Here is a 24,402-nt window from a genome sequence, read left to right on the forward strand (position 1 = left end):
ATGAAACAATTCTCCACATTTATTAAACTTCTGGCTCTTACCCTTTACCATCTTTATCACTTCCTCAAAGGAGTTAGCTTTATTAAATCCAAAATTATTACTTAGCCAATCCCATACTTGAACACTAAAAGAACATTTCCACAGAATGTGTTATAAAGATTCATCATTTTGGTTACATAAGGAACATCTAGATACTATATTAAAGTTTCTTTTTCTCATGTTCTCATTTGTAGAGCAAATTCCTCTAACTAGTTTCCATATTGTACTAGACACACTCGGACGTACTGAATCATTTCATACGTGTGTAGTCCAATTCAGTTTACGGAACTTCTCTCTGATGCAGTCCACTGTAGATGCCACTGAAAATTCACCTGAAATATTTCATGTCCATATTCTTCTATCTGCACCCTCTTCTGATACTAGAAAATCCTTTTATAATCTGTAAGTCATGTGCTTATACTACCCCTCCTGCGTTCGTCACCTTAATGCCATTCTGAACATGCACCAAATTTACTAGACAATTAGATTTAAGGAGTTGGTTGAGGTCCTTCATCGCATGTAGCATCCACATACTTATAATAAGGATACCAACATTCAATACTCCAGGAAAACTCCACACAATATAATCATACCTTTTACCAAACCATTCTTGTCCTTTATCCACCTCATACTTCTTTACGAATTTTCTGACCATAACCATCCACTCTTCGATACCCATATAAGGCAGTTTATCATTTTGTTGATAAGTCTTCTCACTTGCAACCATTCTCAGGTACAAAAGCATAACAGTAATTTCGATTATACTACCTCTTTGTGACATTTTGCAAATATATTACCCGCATGACCACTGAGACCATTCTTGAATAACATAAACACAACTGAACATATGAACTGGAGTTTTAGCGGGTACCCATGTCTTTTCACGAGTTCAAATGTTTTTCCACGATCAAACCCCCTACTAGTGAAGTTGAACCAAGGGTAATAAAAAACAAGCAATATCCCTTTGAAATGCATAATATCCATTTGAAGCATTTTACCAAACATCTGCCAAGCAGTACTAGAAAAACTACTACTAGATAACATACAAGCAATTTGATCTCTGATCCATGAATCTGGCCAGTACCCATGTTCATAAAGCAACTCTTCAACAAGATCTCGATATAGTATCCATCCAACAATTTCAAACACACATCAAATTTAAACCCAAACTCAAAAAAAATTAGCAAAATAAGAATTCCCTAAACTGAGCTTGTTCCCCTTTACTCGATCAAATAATGAACGATTAAAGTAAAATAGAAAGCTAAAACAATCTTTACAATTCAATTTGCTGTGTGTAATGATTAACTTCTTCAAGCTTTCAAAGTTCCCATAACTAACCTCAACCATTTGAACATGTTTGTTGTCGTCGAAATCAATCACTTCAGCTTTGGCGATAATTTGAGAATCATCATTTTCTTCATCGAATAAAAAGAAGGAATAATCAACTCATTGAGAGATTCATCTTCCTGTTCTGATTGGTTTAAAGAGTCTTTGCCGGTAATTTCTCCCTCAATCCTCTTTGCTTCTATAACCCCAATTATTGACTCCAACTTCTTCTCTGCCCTGTTGATGAACTTCAAAAATTGCAGAAGATTATACTCTCGAGTTGGAGAGTCATATTCTCGAAAGTGAGTATCATATAACCATCGAAGATTAAGTAGATTATCCCTTACTCATTGTAGCATCAAGCTCCGCCATGGCAGAAACACCAAGGACCGGAAATGCTCTGATACCAATTTTCATGTACTTGATTGTATGATAACAAGATTGGATCGAGACTTAAGGGTAAATTCCTGATTCTCACGAATCAAGCCTTTCTGGTTCAATAAAGAACACTGCCTAAAATCAATAATATGATTCAATTCATAATAATCTGGTTAATGTTTCTCTTACTGAACAGTTAGCTTATAAAGCTAAGCTTCCTAACCTTAACATCTAACTGCTACTACTAGCATAGATGGCTAAATCTAATACATCCTTACAATAGATAATAATAACTATTGTATTTGCTTGTAAAGGATCTGGAGGGTTGAAAAAACAGAGTTATGGATTTTGACACAAATTTTTGTGACTTCAGTGGCTCTTTAAAGAACTCCCCAGCAAAATAAAAGATATAATCTTTTTTTTAATATAAAACTTCATTTCCTTTTTTATAAACTGAGAGGAATTGAAGAATTACAGATCAATGTACAAAAAGGTTTTAATTCTGTGAACCGAAAACTCAACATTGCTATTACACGAAATGCAAAACCCTATAGAGACGCTAATGTTCTTGCAGAATTTATAGCTGGGCAATTAAAAAAATAGAGTTTTATTTCGAAAGGCAATGAAAAAGCTATTGAATTAATTGAGCAAGCAGATACAAAAGGAATTCAAGTACAAATTTCAGAACGTATCAATGAAAAAGAAATAGCGCGTGTCGAATGGATCAGAGAAGGTAGGGTTCCCCTACAAACCATTCGAGCTAAAATTGATTATTGTTCATATACAGTCCGGATTATTTGTGGGGCATTAGGCATAAAAATTTGGATATTTGCAGACGAGAAGTAATCAAAGATTTCTTCTTTGAATTTTCTATCTAGAACAAGACAAAAAAAAAACCTTTCATTATTTTTCCCTTTAATCTAAAATGATCAATTTAAAATCTTTTGATTCTATACGTGTTGATGGTGGTTTTTAGCTTAGGGTTAAAATCGTAAAACCATACATCTGAAATGACGTCACTATGACCACTAGCGCATTTCTTGAATCAATCATCATGCCTACGTAAGAATTACCAGGGTACCTTTTTTTTTAATACATGTGACATGTTCCACGGCAGAACCCTTAGTATTGACCGACATCATCTTCGTACATAACAAACCCTAATTCTCACGCCACCGTGCCAATGGAAAATCATGCCAGCCACCTCCGCGCCAAGGCAGGCCAACCATGCCAGCCGCACCACCATTCCAATGGCAAACCATGCCATCCACGTCTCCGCGCCAAGGCATGCCAACCATGCCAACCACACCATTGTGCCAATGGCATGCCATGCCAGCCACGTCTCCGCGCCAAGGCATGCCAACCATGATAGCCGCACCACTGTGCCAATGGAAAACCATGCCAACCATGTCTTCGCGTCAAGGCATGCCAACCATGCCAGCCGCACCACTGTGCCAATGGCATGCCATGCCAGCCGCACCACTGTGCCAATGGCATGCCATTCCATCCGCATCTCTGCGCGAAGGCATGCCAACCATGCCAGCCGCATCGATGTGCCAATGGCATGCCATGCCAGCCACACTCTCCGCGCCAAGGCATGCCAACCATGCCAGCCGCACTACTATGCCAATGGCATGCCATGCCAGCCACATCTCCACGCCGAGGCATGCCAATCATGCTAGCCGCACCACTGTGCCAATGGCAAACCATGCCATCCACGTCTACCGCGCCAAGGCACGCCAACCATGCCATCCGAACCAATGTGCCAATGGCAAACCATGCCAGCCACATCTCCGCGCCAAGGTATGCCGACCATGCCAGCCGCACCACTGTGCCAATGGAAAACCATGCCAGCCACATCTCCGCGCCAAGGCATGACGACCATGCCAGCCGCACTACTGTGCCAATGGAAAACCATGCCAGCCACATCTACCGCGCCAAGGCATGCCAACCATGCTAGCCGCACCATGCGCCAATGGCATGACAAACCCCTGGCCCCGCCATGCCAAGCCAACCGCACCTTGCCTTGGCCCCAACCATGCTAGCACACCATGCGCCAATGGCATGTTGAACCCTTGACCCCACCATGCCAAGCCAACCGCATATTGCCTTGTCCCCACCATGCCAAGCCAACCACACCTTGCCTAGGCCCCACCATACCAAGCCGTTCGTGCCAAACCCTTGGCCCTACTATGCCAAGCCGTCCGTGCCAAACCCTTGGCCCCACTATGCCAAGCCGTCCGCGCCATTTGCCTTGGCCCCACCATGCCGACCTTCCCTATGCGGCTACCAAAACGAAGGCGTGCGACGATCAACGATCACCCTTCTATCCTAGATGTAAATCCTAGTCTTCCAAGGTCGCCAAACAACGCATGGTAACCTTTGGCCCAAAACCCTAGTTTTGGCCACGCCAAACCGTGCCAAGGCATGCCATGTCACATGTACCAATGGCATGCCAACCACCTTGCTGCGCCATACCATGCCGGCCTTCCCTATTCGGCTACCAAAACAAAGGCGTGCGACGATCAACGGCCACCCTTCAATTCTAGATGCAAATCCTAGTCGTCCAAGGTCGCCAAACAACGCATGGTAACCTTTGGCCCAAAACCCTAGTTTTGGTCACGCCAAACCGCGCCAAGGCATGCCAACCACCTTGTCGCGCCATACCATGCCGGCCTTCCCTATGTGGCTACCAAAACGAAGGCGTGCGACGATCAACGACCACCCTTCAATCCAAGATACAAATCCTAGCCGTCCAAGGTCGCCAAACGACGCATGGTAACCTTTGGCCCAAAACCCTAGTTTTGGCCACGCCAAACCGCGCCAAGGCATGCGATGCCACATTCCAACCACCATGTCGGAAGGCGTGCGATGATCAACGGCCACCCTTCAATCCTAGATGCAAATCCTAGTCGTTCAAGGTCGCCAAACAACGCATGGTAACCTTTGGCCCAAAACCCTAGTTTTGGCCACGCCAAACCGCGCCAAGGCATGCCATGCCACATGTTCCAATGGCATGCCAACCACCTTGTCGCGCCATACCATTCCGGCCTTCCCTATGCGGATACCAAAGCGAAGGCCTGCAACAATCAACGACCACTCTTTCATCTAAGGTGCAGATCTTAGCCGTCCAAGGTTACCAGCTAACGCATGGCAACCTTTTGCCCTAGTTTGGTCGCGCCTAAAGAAAGACAAAACCCTAACTTTTGGCCGCGCCTAAACTAGGCCATATTAAAGCCATACTGATCATGCTTTCATGTCACTGGCTACCAAACGAAGGGTTGCAATAATCAACGGCTACCTTTCTTCTGAAGATGCAAAATCTCGACCGTCGAAGGTCACCACCGAGCCGGCAAGTCTTCCAAGCTCAACTTTCCAGAAAACAACAACGTGATACATGTTTTCCATGAAAACACTCGAGACATCAACGTATGTCACAAACTGGGGGATGCTCATTGGGTATTGGTATGGCGGTTTACAGCGTGCGGCGTACACTACGCCCGTTATAAGAAAGTGTCATTAGGATGAGGCGGTTAGTAAATACAGGGAGTAATGGTGAAACGATTTCTTTTATGAAACATCAAGTCCAGGAGTTACCGGTTACCACCTCCTCCTATTTACTGACCCATTTTCCATTTCTTAATGAGACCAGAGTACGTTTCACTTCGACTTGTATAAATAGGCATTACCTATTTCCACCGAACAACAAGTTCAGGTCAGGAGCGTACAACACTTAGAAAATATTTTCTAGCTTTCCATCTGTTAGCTTCCCATTTTCTGATACAAGTCGTGAAACAACTACTCTTCCAGAATCAACTATTCTGGTCTCAACACTCTCTTCGCTTCCCTCCCCAAAACCAACCCTTCTCCTTCACTTTGTGACCGAAGCAAGTCTGGAACGTCCATTTCTTGGTTTAGGCCGGATTGGTACAGGTTGATCTCTCGAATCTAAAGTACTCCCTTGCAGTACATTGTTTAGGGTTTAAACTCGTTTCTCACCCACACACCTGAAATTACCACAATCCACAGAAATCGTTTTCACCCTCAAACAATAGGCGACCACAATGGGAGATTGATCTTTCGGTTACAATGTCAATTTTCAATCCTCGATCTCATACTTCGACCTAGACGCCAGGACGGTAGAGGCAAACGATATGCTCAGGGATCGACGACTCAGCTACCATACGACCTGATACGATCCACTCAAGGATCGACGACTCAGTTACCAGACGGCCCGATATGATCCACTCTGGGATCGACGACTAAGTTACCAGACGACCCGATTACCAGTCATGACACCGCAAGGGGCGACTGGGAACTTTCCAGAGGTTAAAAGCAAACGATCCGCCCAGGGATCGGCGACTCGATTATCAAGTGACTCAGGGACGACTGGGGAATTTCCAAAATCGCGGTGTTTCCCACAAAACTCGGACTTGCACCTGACTCATTTTTCGTTAGCAAATCCAAAAAACTGAGTAAGTCTTGCCTATACAAAATACATGGTTTACTATTTCAAGTTTTCACGTGAATGATAAAACCGATAGCCATGTTATGTTTCATCCCATGTCATCTACCGACACACAACGTTTACGGTTCCATATCTTCCCTGGGATGTTTGTGTCCGTTACAATCATAACCAAAAACGGGATCATCCTAAAACAGTTCATCCCGAATAATAATCCAAAACCCTCATAGGTAGCACTTGTCTATCAACCCAGGCGTTTTGTTTGACTTACAAAAAAAATAAAAGAGGAAAACCCTAACGCCCGGTTCTTCGTGGAACCAGTCACCTACCTGTACGTACCCACTTGCATAATAATGATTACCCGTCACTATTCTTGAGGTAGCCGACGCTACTACGGTGATATTCGAAGAGGAATTGTTTACGATGAATTATTTCTACAAGTTTATGAAAGGCATCCCTACGGCTAGGGTTTACACCAGTTCAGAAGAACAATATTTCTACAGATTTATGGAAAGCATACCTATGGCTAAGGTTTGCACCAACACAAGAAAAACAAGAAAAAAAATTGAAAGAGAAACGCTGGAGTACATACCTGGAATATGCTTTCCCACTTTATTGCTACCGCGCCACGCCACTCCACACCAGCGCCATGCCAAGTTAGCGCCTTGCCAATCCAGCGCCCATTCCAAGCCGATCTAGCGCTAACAGCTTGCATCCATCCAGCGCTAACAGCTTGCATCTTCCCAGCGCCAGCAGCTTGTATCCTTCTAGCGTTGCTCTTGAACGCTCAGTAGAAGGGGCAGCAATCCAATTTTATCACACGTAGAGATCAGGAATGACTTCTCCAAAATCGAGGCAAGGAGATCAGCAACCCCCTGAGTTCACCAAGACTCTCTTCCTATTAGGAGATGCATGATTTTGGGGGACTTCTCCCACAAAATTGTGCAGTCTATGGTGGAACATTTATGAAAGATTTTATATTTTACCAAGGCACAACGTCAAGACATATTTGTATCCCTCAACCGCGCTATGTCAGGAAAACATCTATTTCCAGCCAAGAACCCGTTCCCAAAAACATCTATTTCCATCCAAGAAGCCGTTCCCAAACCCCTACCTCTCTTGGAAAGCACGATACATGGAGTTGTGGACTCCTAACCACTGTTCTCTTGAAGGGTGTCCAGTTTGACAGCACACTGATTGACGCAGCATCTCCGCTTCAGCGTCCTCCAGCAGCGGCTCCGCTTCAATGTTCACTTCAACAGCCGCTCCGCTTCAGCATTCTCTCCATAAGCTTCTCCAGAATTGAAGCCGAAGCTTCAACCTTTGTCTTCTTAAGTTTCAACATCTTCTCCAAGAGACGAAGCCGCCTCAACACCGCTTCTTCCTGCCAAGTATCGTACCGGGGCCGCCACTCCTTCCTGTAAAGGGTCGTACATCCACGCTCCCGATGTCAAGGATCATGATCGCAGCCAGCCAATCTTCGTAGTCATGACCGCCTTTTTGATCCATCCCGCCAAAACTCATGATCATGGACAGTTTTCTAGCTTACACATCAATCCAATCCTTTTACTTCCATGGATGCCCGTACAATTCCAGCCAACCTACTTTGTTACCACGACAATGTAGTCTCTTCTGATTACATCTGCTACCAAGAACGGTTACCACTCATTTGTTGATACCAGCCAGAGCTTCACCACAGCAGCAATCGCTACAAAGATGAAAACATGTAAACCATACTTGGGGACTGAGGATATACACGGAATCCCTTCACTGTCAAAGCTCAGAAGACACAGTCAACCAAAAGGCCATAGCCAGAACAAGGTCATCTACTCTTCAAGGGTGCAGCGCAAGAATATCATCACCTCTCTGTCTAGAAGACGCCTTCAACACTTTGCGAGGCCGCGGAGGATCCCAAGCCTGCTTAGAGGAAAACAACTTCAGAAACTAAATAAATGCGACTGGGGACTGCTCATCGCACTCGACGACCATCAAAAACTCATGAGATAACTCCAGAGACGCGGCTGAAACATTTTCTTGAAGAAATAGAGGAAGCCACGACAAACAACATAACTCTCTCATTTCTACCTCTTCACTATCCAGAATATTTCGTCCATGTGATATTCTGAGCATCCCAGCGTCTCATCCAAAAGAATAAAATAAGCTTGTATCAAACCCCGTGGACGTGGAGTCAAGACGATGCAATGAAAGTAGGATACACATGGGGACTACCAGCATGGGACGCTTTCACTCCCCTCAACCAGGTTATTTCTGATTTCAACATCATCACTGTCGAATTTTTACGAGCCACGGGAATTTCTCAACACAAAGACGTACATGTGCATCGAAGACTCCAACGCACACCACAGAGATACATTCACATGTTCGGTCGTGCCATCGGATCTAACAGAAATATAACTGGGGACTGCTCACCGCATCTCATTCCATACGATAGTCCAAGATTTAGAAGATGGTTCGAAGGATGTATCTTGGAACAAAGTCCTTGAAGACTTGATAGCAGCACGTCGGTAACGAAACGTCTCCCAACTCATCTATTTCATCCAGTGGCTCCGGAAGATTTCGACCATACAAGCATCGACAGCATACTGTCATCGCGATCAGAAGGTCCAGGACTGAACAACCTAAAATCAAGGATGGACCGACAACGAAACCACATCCATCCGTCCCAAGAATGCAATGGAGTTTGGTAAATTTTAGAATTCACTGGAGAGATACTGCAGACGAAAGCACGGATCCAGACGAGCGACGGGAAAAAAAAGATGTTCAATACCTCTTTTTATATGGACGGATTTTTTAGAGTTTGCACAGAATAAAGTTTCCTTCTTTCTCCATGAACGGGAATAGATGACTCAGCGCGACTATATTACCCCGGGTCCGCAACATCCCTCCTGAATTCTTCCTGAGTTTCGTTGTCGGGACGTTTTCGCCTCCTAAACGATCTCAAAACCTAAATATTCCCTCGAAGGAAGATAGGAAATTCTTTTCCGGTCAGATGGAGGGGCGGACCGTCAAAATCCGAGTTCGTACGAAAATTCTACAACGATTTTAGTAAGGAGCGCTAATTAGGGTTTTGGCATCCCAAACCCTGATTTCGACAAAGTTGTCAGGCGTCATCACCACCGTTTGATGGCCTAAGTTCCAGCGCCATCACCACCGTTTGGTATCCAAAGTTCCAAAACAAGTTCCCATCCTTCCATGGAACTGAAGCCAGTCGTCATCCTTCCACAGAACTGAAGCCAGTCGACATCATTCCACGGGCCTGCAACATCCCTCCTGAATTCTTCTTGAGTTTCACTATCGGGCCGTTTTCACCTCCTAAACGAGCTCAAAACCTAAATATTCCTGCGTAGGGAGATATGAAATTCTTTTCCGGTCAGATAGAGGGGCGTACCGTCAAAATCCGAGTTTGTACGTTCTACAACGATTCTAGTAAGGGGCGCTAATTAGGGTTTCGGCATGCCAAACCCTAATTTAGACAAAGTTGCCAGGCACCATCACTACCTTTTGATAACCGAAGTTCCAGCGTCATCACCATCGTTTAGTAGTCGAAGTTCCGAAACCAGTTTACACCATTCTGTGGACTGAAGACAGTTTCCACCATTCCGCGGACCGAAGCCAGTTTCCTCCCATTCCAAGCCGACCGATGCCTGCGGCTCCCATTCCAAGCCGACCAACGCGTGCGGCTCACATTCCAAGCCGACCAACACGTGCGGCTCCCATTCCAAGCCGACCAATGCGTGCGGCTCCCGTTCCAAGCCAACCGTCGCCTGCGGCTCCCATTCCAAGCTGACCGACGTCTGCGGCTCCCATTCCAATCCGACCAACGCCTGCGGCTCCCATTCCAAGCTAACAATCTACATATCACCACTTCACGGTCTAGCCAGCAACACCACAGGTAGAATCTATGCAATGCCTCCAACACGAGAATCACGAACTCTGCTTACCTCTCGAAAAAGGTTAGCCGGGTCTTCTTGACCATCTTTTCACGACTTGTAATTTCGATTTTGGCCTCGCCTATCACCATCTTATGCTTACCTCGCAACAATGCTCATGTTCCGAGCTAAGCAGGGGACTTAATGTTGATGGTGGTTTTTTGCTTAGGGTTAAAATCGTAAAACCATACATCTGACATGACGTCATTATGACCACTAGCGCATTTATTGAATCAATCAGCATATGCCTATGTAAGAATTACCAGGGTACATTTTTTGTTTATACATGTATCATGTTCCACGGCAGAACCCTTAGTATTGACCGACATCATCTTCGTACATACCAAACCCTAATTCTCACGCCACCGTGCCAATGGCAAACCATGCCATCCACGTCTCCGCGGCAAGGCATGCCAACCATGCCAGCTGCACCATCGTGCCAATGGAAAACCATGCCAGCCACGTCTCCGCTCCAAGGCATGCCAACCATGCCAGCCGCACCACTGTGCAAATGGCACGCCATGCCAGCCACGTCTCAACGCCAAGGCAGGCCAACCATGCTAGCCGCACCACTGTGACAATGGAAAACCATGCCAGCCACGTCTTCGCGCCAAGGCATGCCAACCATGCTAGCCGCACCACTATGCCAATGGGATGCAATGTCAGCCATGTCTTCGCGCCAAGGCATGCCAGCCGCACCACTGTGCCAATGGCATGCCATGCCAGCCGCACCATGTGGCAATGGCATGCCAACCATGCCAGCCGCACCACTGTGCCAATGGCATGCCATGCCAGCCACGTCTCCGCGCCAAGGCATGCCAACCATGCTAGCCGCACCACTGTGCCAATGGCAAACAATGCCAGCCACGTCTACCGCGCCAAGGCACGCCAACCATGCCAGACGCACCACTGTGCCAATGGAAAACCATGCCAGCCACATCTCCACGCCAAGGCATGCCGACTATGCGAGCCGCACCACTGTGCCAATGGCAAACCATGCCAGCCACATCTTCGCGCCAAGGCATGCCGACCATGCCAGCCGCACCACTGTGCCAATGGCAAACCATGCCAGCCACGTCTACCGCGCCAAGGCATGCCAACCATGCTAGTCGCACCATGCGCCAATGGCATGCCAAACCCTTGGCCCCACCATGCCAAGCCAACCGCACCTTGCCTTGGCCCCAACCATGCTAGCCGCATCATGCGCCAATAACATGCCGAACCCTTGTCCCCACCATGCCAAGCCAACCGCACCTTGCCTTGGCCCCACCAAGCCAAGACGTCCGTGCCAAACACTTGGCCCCACTATGCCAAGCCGTTCGTGCCAAACCCTTTGCCCCACTATGCCAAGCCGTCCGCGCCATTTGCCTTGGCCCCACCATGTCGGCCTTTCCTATGCGGCTACCAAAACGAAGGCGTGCGACGATCAGCGACCACCCTTCAATCCTAGATGCAAATCCTAGCCATCCAAGGTCGCCAAACAGCGCATGGTAACTTTTGGTCCAAAACCCTAGTTTTGGCCACGCCAAACCGCGCCAAGGCATGCCATGCCACATGTGCCAACGGCATGCCAAGCACCTTGCCGCGCCATGCCATGCCGGCCTTCCCTATGCGGCTACCAAAACGAAGGCGTGCGATGATCAACAGCCACCCTTCAATCCTAGATGCAAATCCTAGTCGTCCAAGGTCGCCAAACAACGCATGGTAACTTTTGGCCACGCTAAACCGTGCCAAGGCATGTCATGCCACATGTGCCAACGGCATGCCAACCACCTTGCCGCGCCATACCAGCCGGTCTTCCCTATGTGGATACCAAAACGAAGGCGTGCGACGATCAACGACCACCCTTCAATCCTAGATGCAAATTCTAGCCGTCCAAGGTCGCCAAACAACGCATGGTAACCTTTGGACCAAAATCCTAGTTTTGGCCACGCCAAACCGCGTCAAGGCATGCCATGCCACATGTGCCAATGGCATGCCAACCACCTTAACGCGCCACACCATTCCGGCCTTCCCTATGCGGCTACCAAAACGAAGGCCTGCAACAATCAACGACCACTCTTTCATCTAAGGTGAAGATCTTATCCGTCCAAGGTTACCAGCTAACGCATGACAACCTTTGGCCCTAGTTTGGTCGCGCCTAAACAAAGCCGAATCCCTAACTTTTGGCCGCGCCTAAACTAGGCCATATTAAATCCATACTGATCATGCTTTCATGTCACTGTCTACCAAACGAAGGGTTGTAATAATCAACGGCTACCTTTCCTCTTAAGATGCAAAATCTCAACCGTCGAAGGTCACCATCGAGCCGGCAAGTCTCCCAAGCTCAACTTGTCAGACAACAACAACGTGTTACATGTTTTCCATGAAAACACTCGAGACATCAACGCATGTCACAAACTGGGGGATGCTTATTGGGTATTGGTTTGGCGGTTTGCAACGTGCGGCGTACACTACGCCCGTTATAAGAAAGTGTCATAAGGTGAGGCGGTTAGTAAATACAGGGAGTAATGGTGAAACGCTTTATTTTATGGAACATCAATTCCAGGCGTTACCGGTTACCACCTCCTCCCATTTACTCACCCGTTTTCCATTTCTTAATGAGACCAGAGTACGTTTCACTTCGACTTGTATAAATAGGCATTACCTATTTCCACTAAACAACAAGTTCAGGTCAGGAGAATACAACAATCATAAAATATTTGCTAGCTTTCCATCTGTTAGCTTCCCACTTTCTGATACAAGTCGTGAAACAACTACTCTTCCAGAATCAACTATTCTGGTCTCAACACTCTCTTCGCTTCCCTCCACAAAACCAACCATTCTCCTTCACTTTGTGACTGAAGCAAGTCTAGAACGACCATTTCTTGGTTTAGGCCGGATTGGTACAGATTGATCTCTCGAATCTAAAGTACTCCCTTGCAGTACATTGTTTAGAGTTTAAACTCGTTTCTCACCCACATACCTGAAATTACCAAAATCAACAGAAATCGTTTTCACCCTCAAACAATAGGGTTAAATAAAAATTAGATTGACCCTTTGGTATAATTGTTATGCTTAATGTGTGACTCATTGGTTTTTCAGTTTAGATTAGATTTAAAAAGGAAAGGACGGTCCCCTAGCACGAACTAAGAACTATGTAACTAATAACCATCTCATTGCTTCGTATTATCGGGATCCAAAGAAACAATCACTATATGATGTATTGATCATATCATTGTAGCAAATGAAATATTTTTAATATTACATATACATAAAAGAAAAACCAATCTGATCATGGATTGTGATGTGAAACAAAAAAAAATGTAAATAAATGGAAGGGGGAGAAAAATAGAGAAGGAGAATATCAATGATATATAATTCCAATATGTATGGTTTATGAATAATCTCACACAAAGGCAATGTAATAAAGCATCAATATGTATTCGGCCATAATCATAATTAATCATTAAATGAATCTGGTTTATAGAAAAAATAAATACGAATAAAAGAGAGATTTGAGTCAATAAAGACCGAGTAGATTGACTCAGAAACAAAAAATTGAATTATGAGCTCTGTTGCAGAGTTCATGCCTAGCCATTAACCAAGAAGTGATGGGAACGACGGAACCTACTAAAGGATACCAAACACAAGTAATAATAAGCATTAACATTGAAGATGATATGGGTACCCTCCTCCTATAGTCGGGTACATGACAACAACACACATACAATTTTTCAAGGGATTGTTTGTGTAGTTACACGAAACCTCTGTTTATAGTGAATGATCGAGGCTAGGTTGCTTGGAAACAAAACTACCTTGTCTAGGAAAGGAAACACCAAGTAACCTGACCAAAATAGGCCTTTAGTCACATATTCACAGTTTTAGTTCGGGAATTGTTGCCACATGTTCTTATACAATTTCCTATTCACGAATTTAAACTTAGCCACACATATAAGTGTTGTTATATTAAATCACTCATAATTTCTTCGTTATAACTCGGAATTCAGTGATTCTTGGCTCGTTGAATTCGCATTCTCATTCAATACAACATGAAGACCTTTATAGGGACAAAGGTAATTCTAATAAAATATCTTCGAGTGTATACATAAATATATATTTACCGTCTTAGGAATTGTTCCATGGAGTGAGCACTTGTTTCTATAGATAGAGAGATAGAGTAAACAAGAGAACCAAAAGTTTGTTACTAACCTTTAATAAAGTTCTCCAAGATGTCTTCGTGTAGTCTTCAATCTTCATTTCTCAAGGATAGCTTTGATTCTATATTCTACTTCTTAAATCTAATCTAGTCCAAAACTGACATTTAGGAGACTAAATCAAGAATGTGTTTTTCATCTAAATATGACAACTAACTTGACATACCAATGCTAGTGTGCGTTCAACCGAGCAATGCTCTAACACTAATAATGTTCAAAAAATTAACCCAATTCCTGCCTCAAGGATAGAAGCTTTGCGAAATATAAAACGACCATTTGTAAAGACCAGTTGAATAATTTTGGGACACTGTATTAGTCTTAACTTCAGTTATATTCCTGATTGTTCAGCTCAAGAAAAAAAGTTTTGAAAGAACTTCTAGTTCTATGGCTTTAATAAACATGTAAGGAGACAAGAGGTCCTCTTGCTTGAGACCTTTTGATGGTTCAGAACTTTGCTCGGCGAACCATTAATTTTAACTCGATTAGACACTGTAGAAATGCACTCATGCATACGATGAAGCTCCACTTTATTTTATCAGAAACTTGTGATGATAAATCAAGTTTAAGAGCAATATAACCACTCTTAGATTGGGTCTAGTAGATGTTCCCTGCCTCTGTCCATCTCCAAAAAACATGACCAAACTCAATGATCCCGTTCACGTATGCTATTAGTTGTGAATCACTGCGAAAAGATGTAGTGAATGGACAATGATTGTCCGTTTTAAAAAGTAGAGAAGGAATAGTGATTGTCCATTTAACGTTTAAAAACCTTATAACTTAGTGGAGTCGACAGGAAAATAAGTCGGGACTTGCATAATAATCGTACAACTCAGTAGATAACGGATAATTATTAGTAGGAATTACCAATAGGTACCATTATAGTGTTCTTAGTTAGTGACAGGTCCACCCATTAAAGCCCACTAATCAGAGGTCCATAATTAAAAGAAAACATGAAAATGGACCAAATTTTTTAAGCCCAGGTCCTGCACACGTGTGGAACATATGAGGACGTATTTTTAAATACCGAAAACACCCTTAAGTATATAAAGCAGTAACCAAATCCATTTCTTCTTCATTTCTCGATCTATTCTTCTTCTTCTTCTTCATTTTCTCATTTGTGGTTCGGTGAAAAGCTCCGGCTATGAAGATCTTCTGAGGTGTTGATCAATTCGTGAATTCAAAATAAGATTAATCGGTAGGTTCACTTCCTTACTGTTGGTATAGTTTAGGTTTTCATTTTTCCTTTCTTCTTCAAAAGCTAATTTTAATTTAGGTTTTTTTTCTTCTGGGATTAGAGAAATTTTTATGTTTATAGCAAAATCTAATGTTTAGGTATTAGATCTGATGTTGATTCGGTTATATTCAAAGTTTTGTCATTGTTTTTGGATTCTGTCAGCGTTTTTTAATTGATTTTTGGGTTCGATCCATGAGTACGTATATGTAATACTGAAATATTTGTTTTGATTCTGAGGTATTTCGTAAGTTGATTTACCTATACTTATCTTTATTTTAAGTTTTTTATTGATTCTATCTTAATCTGAGATCCAAATCTCTTGATTTCATGGGAAAAAGAATTCAAAATTCAGATTTTAAGGTTCCGAAAAGAGGAATTAAATTCAGTTTTTTTGTGTTTATGATCTTCATGCTTGATTCGTTAATTTTTTACTTCAATTTTGGTAAAAATACTTTAGATTTAGATAGATAGTGATGTTTTATGTTCATTTCATTATTAGATCTGATGTTTTAACTCGGTTTTGTTGGTCTTTGGTTTGTTTTTAGTTTGCTTTTGTGTATTAATCATCAGTACATATATGATGTACTGAAGGTTTTTGATGAAAATAGTCCAGATCTAGTTATAAAATCATGTTTTACGTTTGTTTCGTTTGTAGATCTAGAATTTTAGTTTCATTTTGTTGGCTTTTGGTTTGGTTTCAGTTTAGTTTTATGTATTAACCATCAGTACGTATATGACGTACTGATTTTTCTGTGTTTGTATGCTTCTATATGTTTGGTTTCAGTTTTTGCTTGTGTATTAAACATCAGTACGTATATGACGTACTGTTTTTATGAATCTTGATCGTAATTATTCGATTTTTTGGTTAGATTTTGATGGTTTTAGCCTATTTGAACTCTCAATTTGATTTTCTAGTTATTTTCTTTCTTTATTTTCTCAAAATCATACTAATCATACTTGTTAAGAGTACTAAGAAGCTCTGTGTTGTAAGTTTTGTTGATTTGAATTGGATTGTTTAAGGAATTGTCATGATCTTCGTTGTTGTTGCAGTTTTTGAATCGTTTTTTTGGAATTGCTATTATGGATTATAGAGTGAAAATTGATAATAAATGTGCATATCTTGTTGTTCACTTGTTTCAGGTTATGCTAGATACAATAGGCCCTGAATTGCAAGTTCTTAATAAAAGTGAAAAATCGATTGCACTGAAGGCTGAATCATCGGTTGTTTTGAATCCGGATCAAGATAAAGAAGCAATTTCAGATGTATTGCCAATCAATTATGATGGATTAGCAAAGGTGTGCTGAAATTTTGGTTAAATCATAGTGTAATTTCAGTTTGGGCTTGGGAATTGTTGTCACATAATTCGAATATGTTTGCGTTCTGTTGATGTATATCGTAAAATTGGAAAACAATGATTAGGAAGAAGGATGACACCGTAGATGTTCCCTTGAACCTTCCAATTGTTGTCTTTGCGATACCTGTGTGACTATGTTATCCTAAGCTATATGATTATGTGCAGGCAGTAAAGAAAGGAGACACCATCTTTCTAGATCAATACCTGTTCACAGGAAGTGAAACTACATCAGTTTGGCTTGAGGTACGGCACTGAACTCTGACATTTGGAGGATTCATCAATTCTTTTTTACAGGCAGTTGATTTTTATTTCATGAATACGCAGTACGTATAAGGCGTACTGATAGAAACTTCTTTTGATTCTGTTTTATTCAGAGTTTTGTCACTTTTTTTTGTTTGATCCATGAGTACGTATGCGCAATACTGAAATATGTGCTGATTTATTTATAATTGATTCTAACAGATATGTACTTTACATGGAAGCGGTGCAGCAGATATGTACTCGAATTGTAAGCAGCGGATATATACTCGAATTTGTAAGCAGTGCGACAGATATGTACTCAGATTTGTAAGCAGTGCGGCATATATGTACTCAAATTTGTTAGCATATATGTACTCGAATTTGTGAGCAGTGTGCCAGATATGTACTCAAATTTGTAAGCAGTGTAGACACACACGTTTGGTAGTAGGGGGTATTATGGTCATTTCTATTTTTTTATTAATTTTGGACCTCCGGATAAAAAAAAATTCTGATTGGACCTTACTATAAATAACTATATGGGCTTTGAACCAATCAACAAATTTTCCTAATTATTATCCGTTTTCGCTTAAAAGTTGCGTAAATGGATCCAATTAAGTAGAAAACGGATAATGACTCTCTGTTTTTCGTTCAAAACCAGATAAGCACTACACGTCTATAGTAAAAACAAGTGATCAATACTATGGCTAGGCACTTCCCAGGCTGACATGGAAAGTTGATTTCAGAAGAGCTTGGGAAACTCCATAAAACCCTAGGAGACTCTGTTCTCCCGTGTTAAGAATTCATGAGCTATAATTATTGTCTACTACAATGTTTGTCTTAGCCCATTAAACTCAACACATCTAAGATTCTAGATATCTAATCTAATACCCTTGTCACGAATAAAGAAACAATTATATTGAATCCGTTATGAACTGATTCCAGCTGTGTTTCTCTTGTTATTATAAGCAACAAACAAAATGAGTTGGAATTTTAATAAAAACTTTCCATACTCTTTTCATTTTTATTGTTTTCGAGATACCAAACCCTTATTACGGTAATCGAAAACTCATAACCTACCCAGAACTGGAAATTCTTGATCAGACCTTCATCATTTCTAAAACTCAACACAATCCAAACTATCAAAAATCAAATCAAATCAAACCACAGAAATCAAAAATTTGTCTCCTCCTCCTAGTTTCAATTGGTCCATTTTGCACTCCATTGGTAGGTCCCACACTCTCTCATTCACTGTGGGTCCCACATTAAACTAAAACAAAGACACCCCCTCTCTCCTCCACCATAGAGAGAGAGGAGGAGAAAAACCAAAAACCAAACCTAGATGATTGAAATTTGAAAGGTGGCTTCTTTTGTTCAGTCAATAATCCAATCAACTAACTACACACTCACTTCCTCCTCTCCTGCTCCTGTTCTTCTGCTGTGAAAATGGCAGAGTTGGCGCAGCAAACCAGTACTAGTACAGATGTGTACACAACTGGAACACCTAGCAGTGGTGGTAGTAAAAACAACACAGTATGGAGAGGTTTGTTAAATTGGTTGAGTTTTTTCTTCCAAGTGTTCATTCAATTGCTCAAAGGGACACCATCTTTTACAACTAAGTTTCTTTCGTTTACTCATTTCCGCCATAGATTTCTTCTTTCTTCTTCTCCTTCTTTGGATTCTTCTCCTTCTTTCTCTCCTTTGCCTGTTGTTGATGAAGTTGAACTCGACCATCTTGAGTCACCACCTTCTCATCTCAATACCCCCACCACCAATAACAATAACAAAGATGATGAGGGCATTGGAAAATTCACGGTATGTTGATAAATCTACTGTCTTTTGGATCTGATTCTATGGGTTTTTGTTTCTGTTTTTTTTTTTTGGGTGTCTTGATTCAATTGTTAGGGGAGGAGATTGATTTGATTGAGTGGATGTGAAGTTTTGGTATATTAGGTGAATTGTGAAATGAGTTTTGATTGAAATTGAATAAAGTTTGCAAATTTAGTATGTTTTACTGTACACTTAAGAAAATGGGCCTTAAATGATGCACCCCCCTTTTGGCATGTTGGCATTACAGGTAGTTCTTGATTTAGATGAGACATTGGTGTCTGCGTACGAAACATCGAGTTTACCTGCTTCGATTATTGACCAAGCGAAAGAAGCTGGATTGATGTGTTTTGAACTGGAATGTGTATCTGTGGAAAAGGTATGTGTTTTGAGTTGTAGTTATTGTATGTTGCTTCTTTGTGCTGAAAAGGTAAGTTACTTGAAGGTTAATTGTTTCGAGTTGAAGGATTATGATGGAAAACCGAAGGTGAATCATGTGACGGTGTTTGAGCGTCCGAATCTGAAAGAATTCTTGAAGCAGATAAGTGAATTTGCAGATCTTATACTCTTCACTGCTGGACTTGAAGGTATGCAGTGTCTACTTCTATGTGTTCACATGGGTTTCAACTCTTGTTTTACTTTTTTTGATTGACTCTTGTGCCATCCTTCAGGGTATGCGAAACCGCTTGTTGATATAATTGACACCGGAAATCTATTTAAGCTTCGACTTTACCGGCCTTCGACATGTAGCACGTAAGTTGTCTTTGCTTTTTAAGAATGTTGCATTATGAGTAGCACATTACTTTTCTATATAGTCAAACATGAGTAGATAACAACACATTTTCAGACCTACTTGTCACATGACATTATGTTGGAGTCAACGCATATAGAGAGCTGATAGTCGCACACATTCGTTTGGTGAAGTGTCGGGGATCTACCATCCTACCAGATAACTACTTGGTGTCGCCTGCAACGCTCAATAAATTTTACCTACTCATTTCAAGAAGTTAAACTAATTGAAATGAGTCTAATGATGAGATTTATACTGCAGTGCAGGTCAACTATTGAGCTAACTGACAACTCCATGTTTATAGAACTTTGTAGCAAAGTGAGTACGAATACCAGGCGGTGTATTTGCAAGTACGAGATTTTACTAGCTGCCCCCCTTAGAGTTCTGTGCACTGTAAGAGGTAAACTGGATTATCTGGAATGGAAAGACTGACACACGTTTGAGTTATGAGTCCGTCAGCTATCCTTTTTATTTGTTTCCTAGACAGGAATTTCACCATCGTTAGGAGTATCTTTGCTTGACCTACCAGGTGAATAGGAGTTCATTACTATTGTCTGCTTGTTTGAGCTATCGAAGTGCTAAGTTTACATACCTTCCCAAATATGGCATGGGTCTCATCTTCAAATATGAGAGGAATGCAATGGCAAGCAATGTTTTAACATGAGGGATCACAAGTCTTTCTAAGGAAGCATGGCATAAAAAATGTTCAGCACTATAATGTTTTCTACTGTACCATCAATCTACAACAACTGATTTCTGACTTCTAAAACTGATACAGTTGTGGTTAACTTGTTAATGACCTTGCTAATGTTGTGTAATATAACAGGGAGTACAGGGAGCACGTTAAAGATCTATCTTGCCTTTCAAAAGACCTCAGTCGAACAGTTATTGTAGATAACAACCCTTTCAGTTTCTTGTTACAACCACTCAACGGAATTCCATGTGTTCCGTTTGTTGCAGGACAGCCTAGGGATGATCAGGTATAAAAAGTTACAGGACTTGGCAGTTCCTTAATATATATTTGCTTCATGTTCGTTCATAATTCTAATTGTTCTGTTTATCTGTCTATTATCCTTGTTTAGCTTTTGGAGGTACTTCTTCCTCTTTTAAAGCACCTCTCTCTGCAAAAGGATGTACGACCCGTACTGTATGAAAGATTTCACATGCCTGAATGGTTCGAAAAACATGGAATCCCAGCATGCAATTGGACATACAATTCTGTTTCTTAAGGTTCCTGAACATCTCCATCATTTTGTACACACGTATAATCCAATTAATGATGCTATTCATTGTATATTATATCAGTTCCTTGTGTATTTCCCAGTTCGTTCAGTAGGGCAAGTTGCATCAACTCATAGGGCAAAATTGCCGAACTTTAGCTATGTGATGGTTCAGAATATTGTTATGCGATTTGTTTATATCATATGCTTGAAGTCGTCTTCGTTGTCCTAGGGAGTATTGAGCTGTCTAAGCTGTTCCTGCTGTCTCCATAGCTGCCTGTAATAGCAGTTGTACATGTGGATTAAACTGTAACAAATTTATACAGAGCAAATTAACATTCTTGAATTGAGTTTTGTTAGTGTATCTTCAAAAGATTAGCTTTTGCATCGTCAGGTACCTCCAAACCTAAAATGGATGCATCATCCGTTCTTTTTGAATTTTTATTCTCTGCAGTCTGTTTCTTCTTATCTTTGTCTTGCGGCGTCGTATTGTTCATCTGAATCAATTGTTTGCATTTGTTCGTAACCATGGATGAACAAGAATCTGTTGAGCAGTTAAACGCTTACTTGGGTCATGCACTAGCACTTTCCTGATAAGTTTTTTCCCGCTCTTAGAAATCTTTGGCCATGGATATGTGCTCAAATCCAACTCCCCTTTAAGAATCAGTCTCCCAGTATCTTCGTAAGTGTGTGCAGACCATGGATTGTACCCACTTAACATGGTATACAGAATCACTCCCGCACTCCATATATCGGCCTCTGGTCCATAATTTTTATTGATAATCTCAGGAGCAAGATAATGAATGTCTCCAACTACCTCATCAAACTTCTCCCCGTATTCGAAACAAACTGAAAGTCCAAAATCAGACACTTTAAGAACAGAATCTTCATTTTCATCGACCAGCAGGAGATTCTGTGGTTTCATATCTCTGTGCATAATCCCATGCCTGTGCAACTCGTCGATTACTTGTACAACAGTCTTGAAAAGATTTGCAGCTGTGCGTTCCAGAAAAGGGCCTCGTGCTGCCATCCGATCGTAAAGATTCCCGCCTTCGCATAGCTCCATTACTATCTGTATTGATTCTTTTGCTACATGAACATCTTTCAGTCCAACAATATTTGGATGACGAATGTTCCTCATAACATATACCTCTTGAATATCATCGTCTACACCATCATCGCCATCATCATTGTCACCAATTTCGTCGTCTTCCAGCAGGATACATTTACAGGCATAAGCTTGGTTAGTTTCTTTATCTATGCAACGGTAGACGATCCCAAATCCTCCTCTGCCAATTTCACAACCCACCAGGTACTTCCCGTCACAAATTTCTCTTGGTGTCTCGCTATCACCTTCCAAAAACTGCTTGTTTTTGCCGTTTTCCAAATCCATCGATAATGATCTAAGATTTTTCTACTGCTTCTGGTTTTTCACTCTCAGTTTGTTTGTAACCACCAACTTGGGAACAGATGCAAACAATAAATAGAAACAAAAACTTGGCTAGGAAGAAAAATAAATAGTCCAATTTCTGTCCATAACAACCGACACGGTTTGACCGCGGATAAGTCCTCTTTCGACGATTTTCACGAATTAATCACAAGCAAACACTGCAACGGATAGTAACATCAAAATCAAAAAATTCATTAAAAGACTAAACTGTGATGAGTAAGAAACTGAGAATTACCCAAACTGGATAGCTGGTTTCAAAACTACTTTTCAAAGTCCAAAAATTATAATGCGTCAGAAGTAAGAAGTAAACTTATTTTGATTCACAAAAAGTTGACTTTTTTATTTATAGAAATCGTTTTTAAATATGACACCCAAACTAACTTCCTGTTTTTTGACTTCTAGAAGTAAAAAAAGTTATTTCAGGAAGTGCATCCAAACTAACTTCTTGTGAAGTACATAAGAATTTGTTTTTGGACTTCTAAAAATCGAAAAGTCAAAAATCAATTTCGATAGCTGATTTCAAAACGATTTCTAGAAATCAAAAAGTTATTTATTTTATGAAACAAAATTGTTTTGTTTGTGACTTCTACTTCTAATATTTTTTTTTTATGTGTGAAACAAAATAGTTTTGTTTTAGCTACACATCCAAATTTATTGGACAATGAAACTAATGTTGGAATGTGATAACGGACGAATAAGATGAATGAGGTTTGTAAAAAATGCACCTGTATCTGGACTACTCAATACTCGATATTCAAACTAAAGACAACCAACAACAAGTAGCTTATAAGACTCCACTCAGTAGCATTTGATTAAGAAAGTGAATTAGTGAAATTTAAATTTGAGACAGCACTCAACAATATCTTGGCTAGTGTTATTCCTTAGTCTGGATAAACAATCGTTCTAGTTTTTGGTAAAATCCATACTTTGTGATTGTTGTTGATGTATATAATAATAGTAATTTTTAAGAAAAATTATGATACCTCTGCATAGTCACCAACCCATAATCGATATTTAGGTTTTAACATCACTTTGAGAATTTCATGAACGTAATTTTTTTTTCACATGGACCTTAGATAGTGCGCACGGGTTATTTCTAGTAAAACATACGGCAAACAAACCATTAGTTTTTCTTTTTTTCTTTTTTTCCTTTTCCCTCTTGTAGTTGTTGATTTGTTACCTTTGTTTCTTTATACTGATATAGGAAAAAATCTTTACTAGGTTTTCCATTTTAGGTTTCAATTAAAAGCTGATGATTTTTGTCACTTTGTTTCTAGTCATTAAATTTTGAAGATAACTTGTAGGGTTTCCCTCTTGTAGTTGTTAATCTGTTACCTTTGTTTCTTTATTCTGATAGGAATATTTTTCCGTTTCAACAAAACACCTAACATATATATATATATATATATATATATTATCGAAGAGATAGAAAAAAAAGCGAGAAGATAACCCTACGTACCTCATCCATCGTCCTTAACTTCCATTCCTTCTGAAAAAAACTTCACATCTTGAGAAATAAGAGTGAAGAAGATGAACAGATATTTCCTTTATACTCTCTTGGAAAGTCTTCACCATGCACGGAAAATCAGAAGAGAATGGAAATTTAATGAAGATTTATCTTGTTTCCATCCATGTAAACTAGTGCCTCGCGCGTGCGTATTGGAAGTTGATTGTGTTGTTTAAGGGTAGTGGAATAGGCCATGTGTTATATGGTGCAAGTGGCGTGTGTCCTTGTTCATCTGTTACCTTTGTTTCTTTATTCTGATAGGAATATTTTTCCATTTCAACAAAACACCTAACATCTAACATATATATATTATCGAAGAGACAGAAAAAAAAAACGAGAAGAGAACCCGACGTACCTCATCCATCGTCCTTATCTTCCATTCTTTCTGGAAAAAAAAACTTCACTTCTTGAGAAATAAGAGTGATGAA

General features: G+C 41.2%; 2 protein-coding genes across 3 annotated transcripts; one reads left to right on the forward strand and one right to left on the reverse strand.

The window, feature by feature from the left end:
- The first annotated feature begins 18,475 nt into the window (after nt 1-18,475).
- LOC113313181 (CTD small phosphatase-like protein) lies at nt 18,476-21,245 on the forward strand. Of its 2 annotated transcripts, none has more exons than XM_026561921.1 (6): nt 18,476-18,995; nt 19,258-19,386; nt 19,453-19,594; nt 19,679-19,760; nt 20,624-20,777; nt 20,880-21,245. In XM_026561921.1, exons 1-6 carry the CDS (start codon nt 18,627-18,629, stop codon nt 21,024-21,026), a joined length of 1,023 nt encoding a protein of 340 aa, XP_026417706.1. In that variant the 5' UTR covers nt 18,476-18,626; the 3' UTR covers nt 21,027-21,245. The 2 variants fall into 2 exon arrangements, with proteins under 2 accessions (XP_026417706.1, XP_026417707.1); XM_026561922.1 differs by having other exon boundaries at nt 18,477-18,995; nt 19,474-19,594.
- Nucleotides 21,246-21,519: 274 nt separating this feature from the next.
- On the reverse strand, nt 21,520-22,410 carry LOC113312963 (calcium-dependent protein kinase 32-like). Its single transcript, XM_026561697.1, has one exon. The coding sequence runs from the start codon at nt 22,408-22,410 to the stop codon at nt 21,520-21,522; it is 891 nt and encodes a 296-aa protein (XP_026417482.1).
- Nucleotides 22,411-24,402: the final 1,992 nt, after the last annotated feature.

This window comes from Papaver somniferum, chromosome 9 (genome assembly GCF_003573695.1).
Source record: "Papaver somniferum cultivar HN1 chromosome 9, ASM357369v1, whole genome shotgun sequence".
Taxonomy (NCBI): domain Eukaryota; kingdom Viridiplantae; phylum Streptophyta; class Magnoliopsida; order Ranunculales; family Papaveraceae; genus Papaver; species Papaver somniferum.

Coding starts and splice junctions, on each gene's coding strand:
- LOC113313181 (XM_026561921.1), top strand. CDS start 18,627: ATGGCAGAGTTGGCGCAGCAAACCAGTACTAGTACAGATGTGTACACA. Junction 18,996..19,257: donor AGGGCATTGGAAAATTCACG/GTATGTTGATAA, acceptor TTGGCATTACAG/GTAGTTCTTGATTTAGATGA. Junction 20,778..20,879: donor GACAGCCTAGGGATGATCAG/GTATAAAAAGTT, acceptor ATCCTTGTTTAG/CTTTTGGAGGTACTTCTTCC.
- LOC113312963 (XM_026561697.1), bottom strand. CDS start 22,410: ATGGATTTGGAAAACGGCAAAAACAAGCAGTTTTTGGAAGGTGATAGC.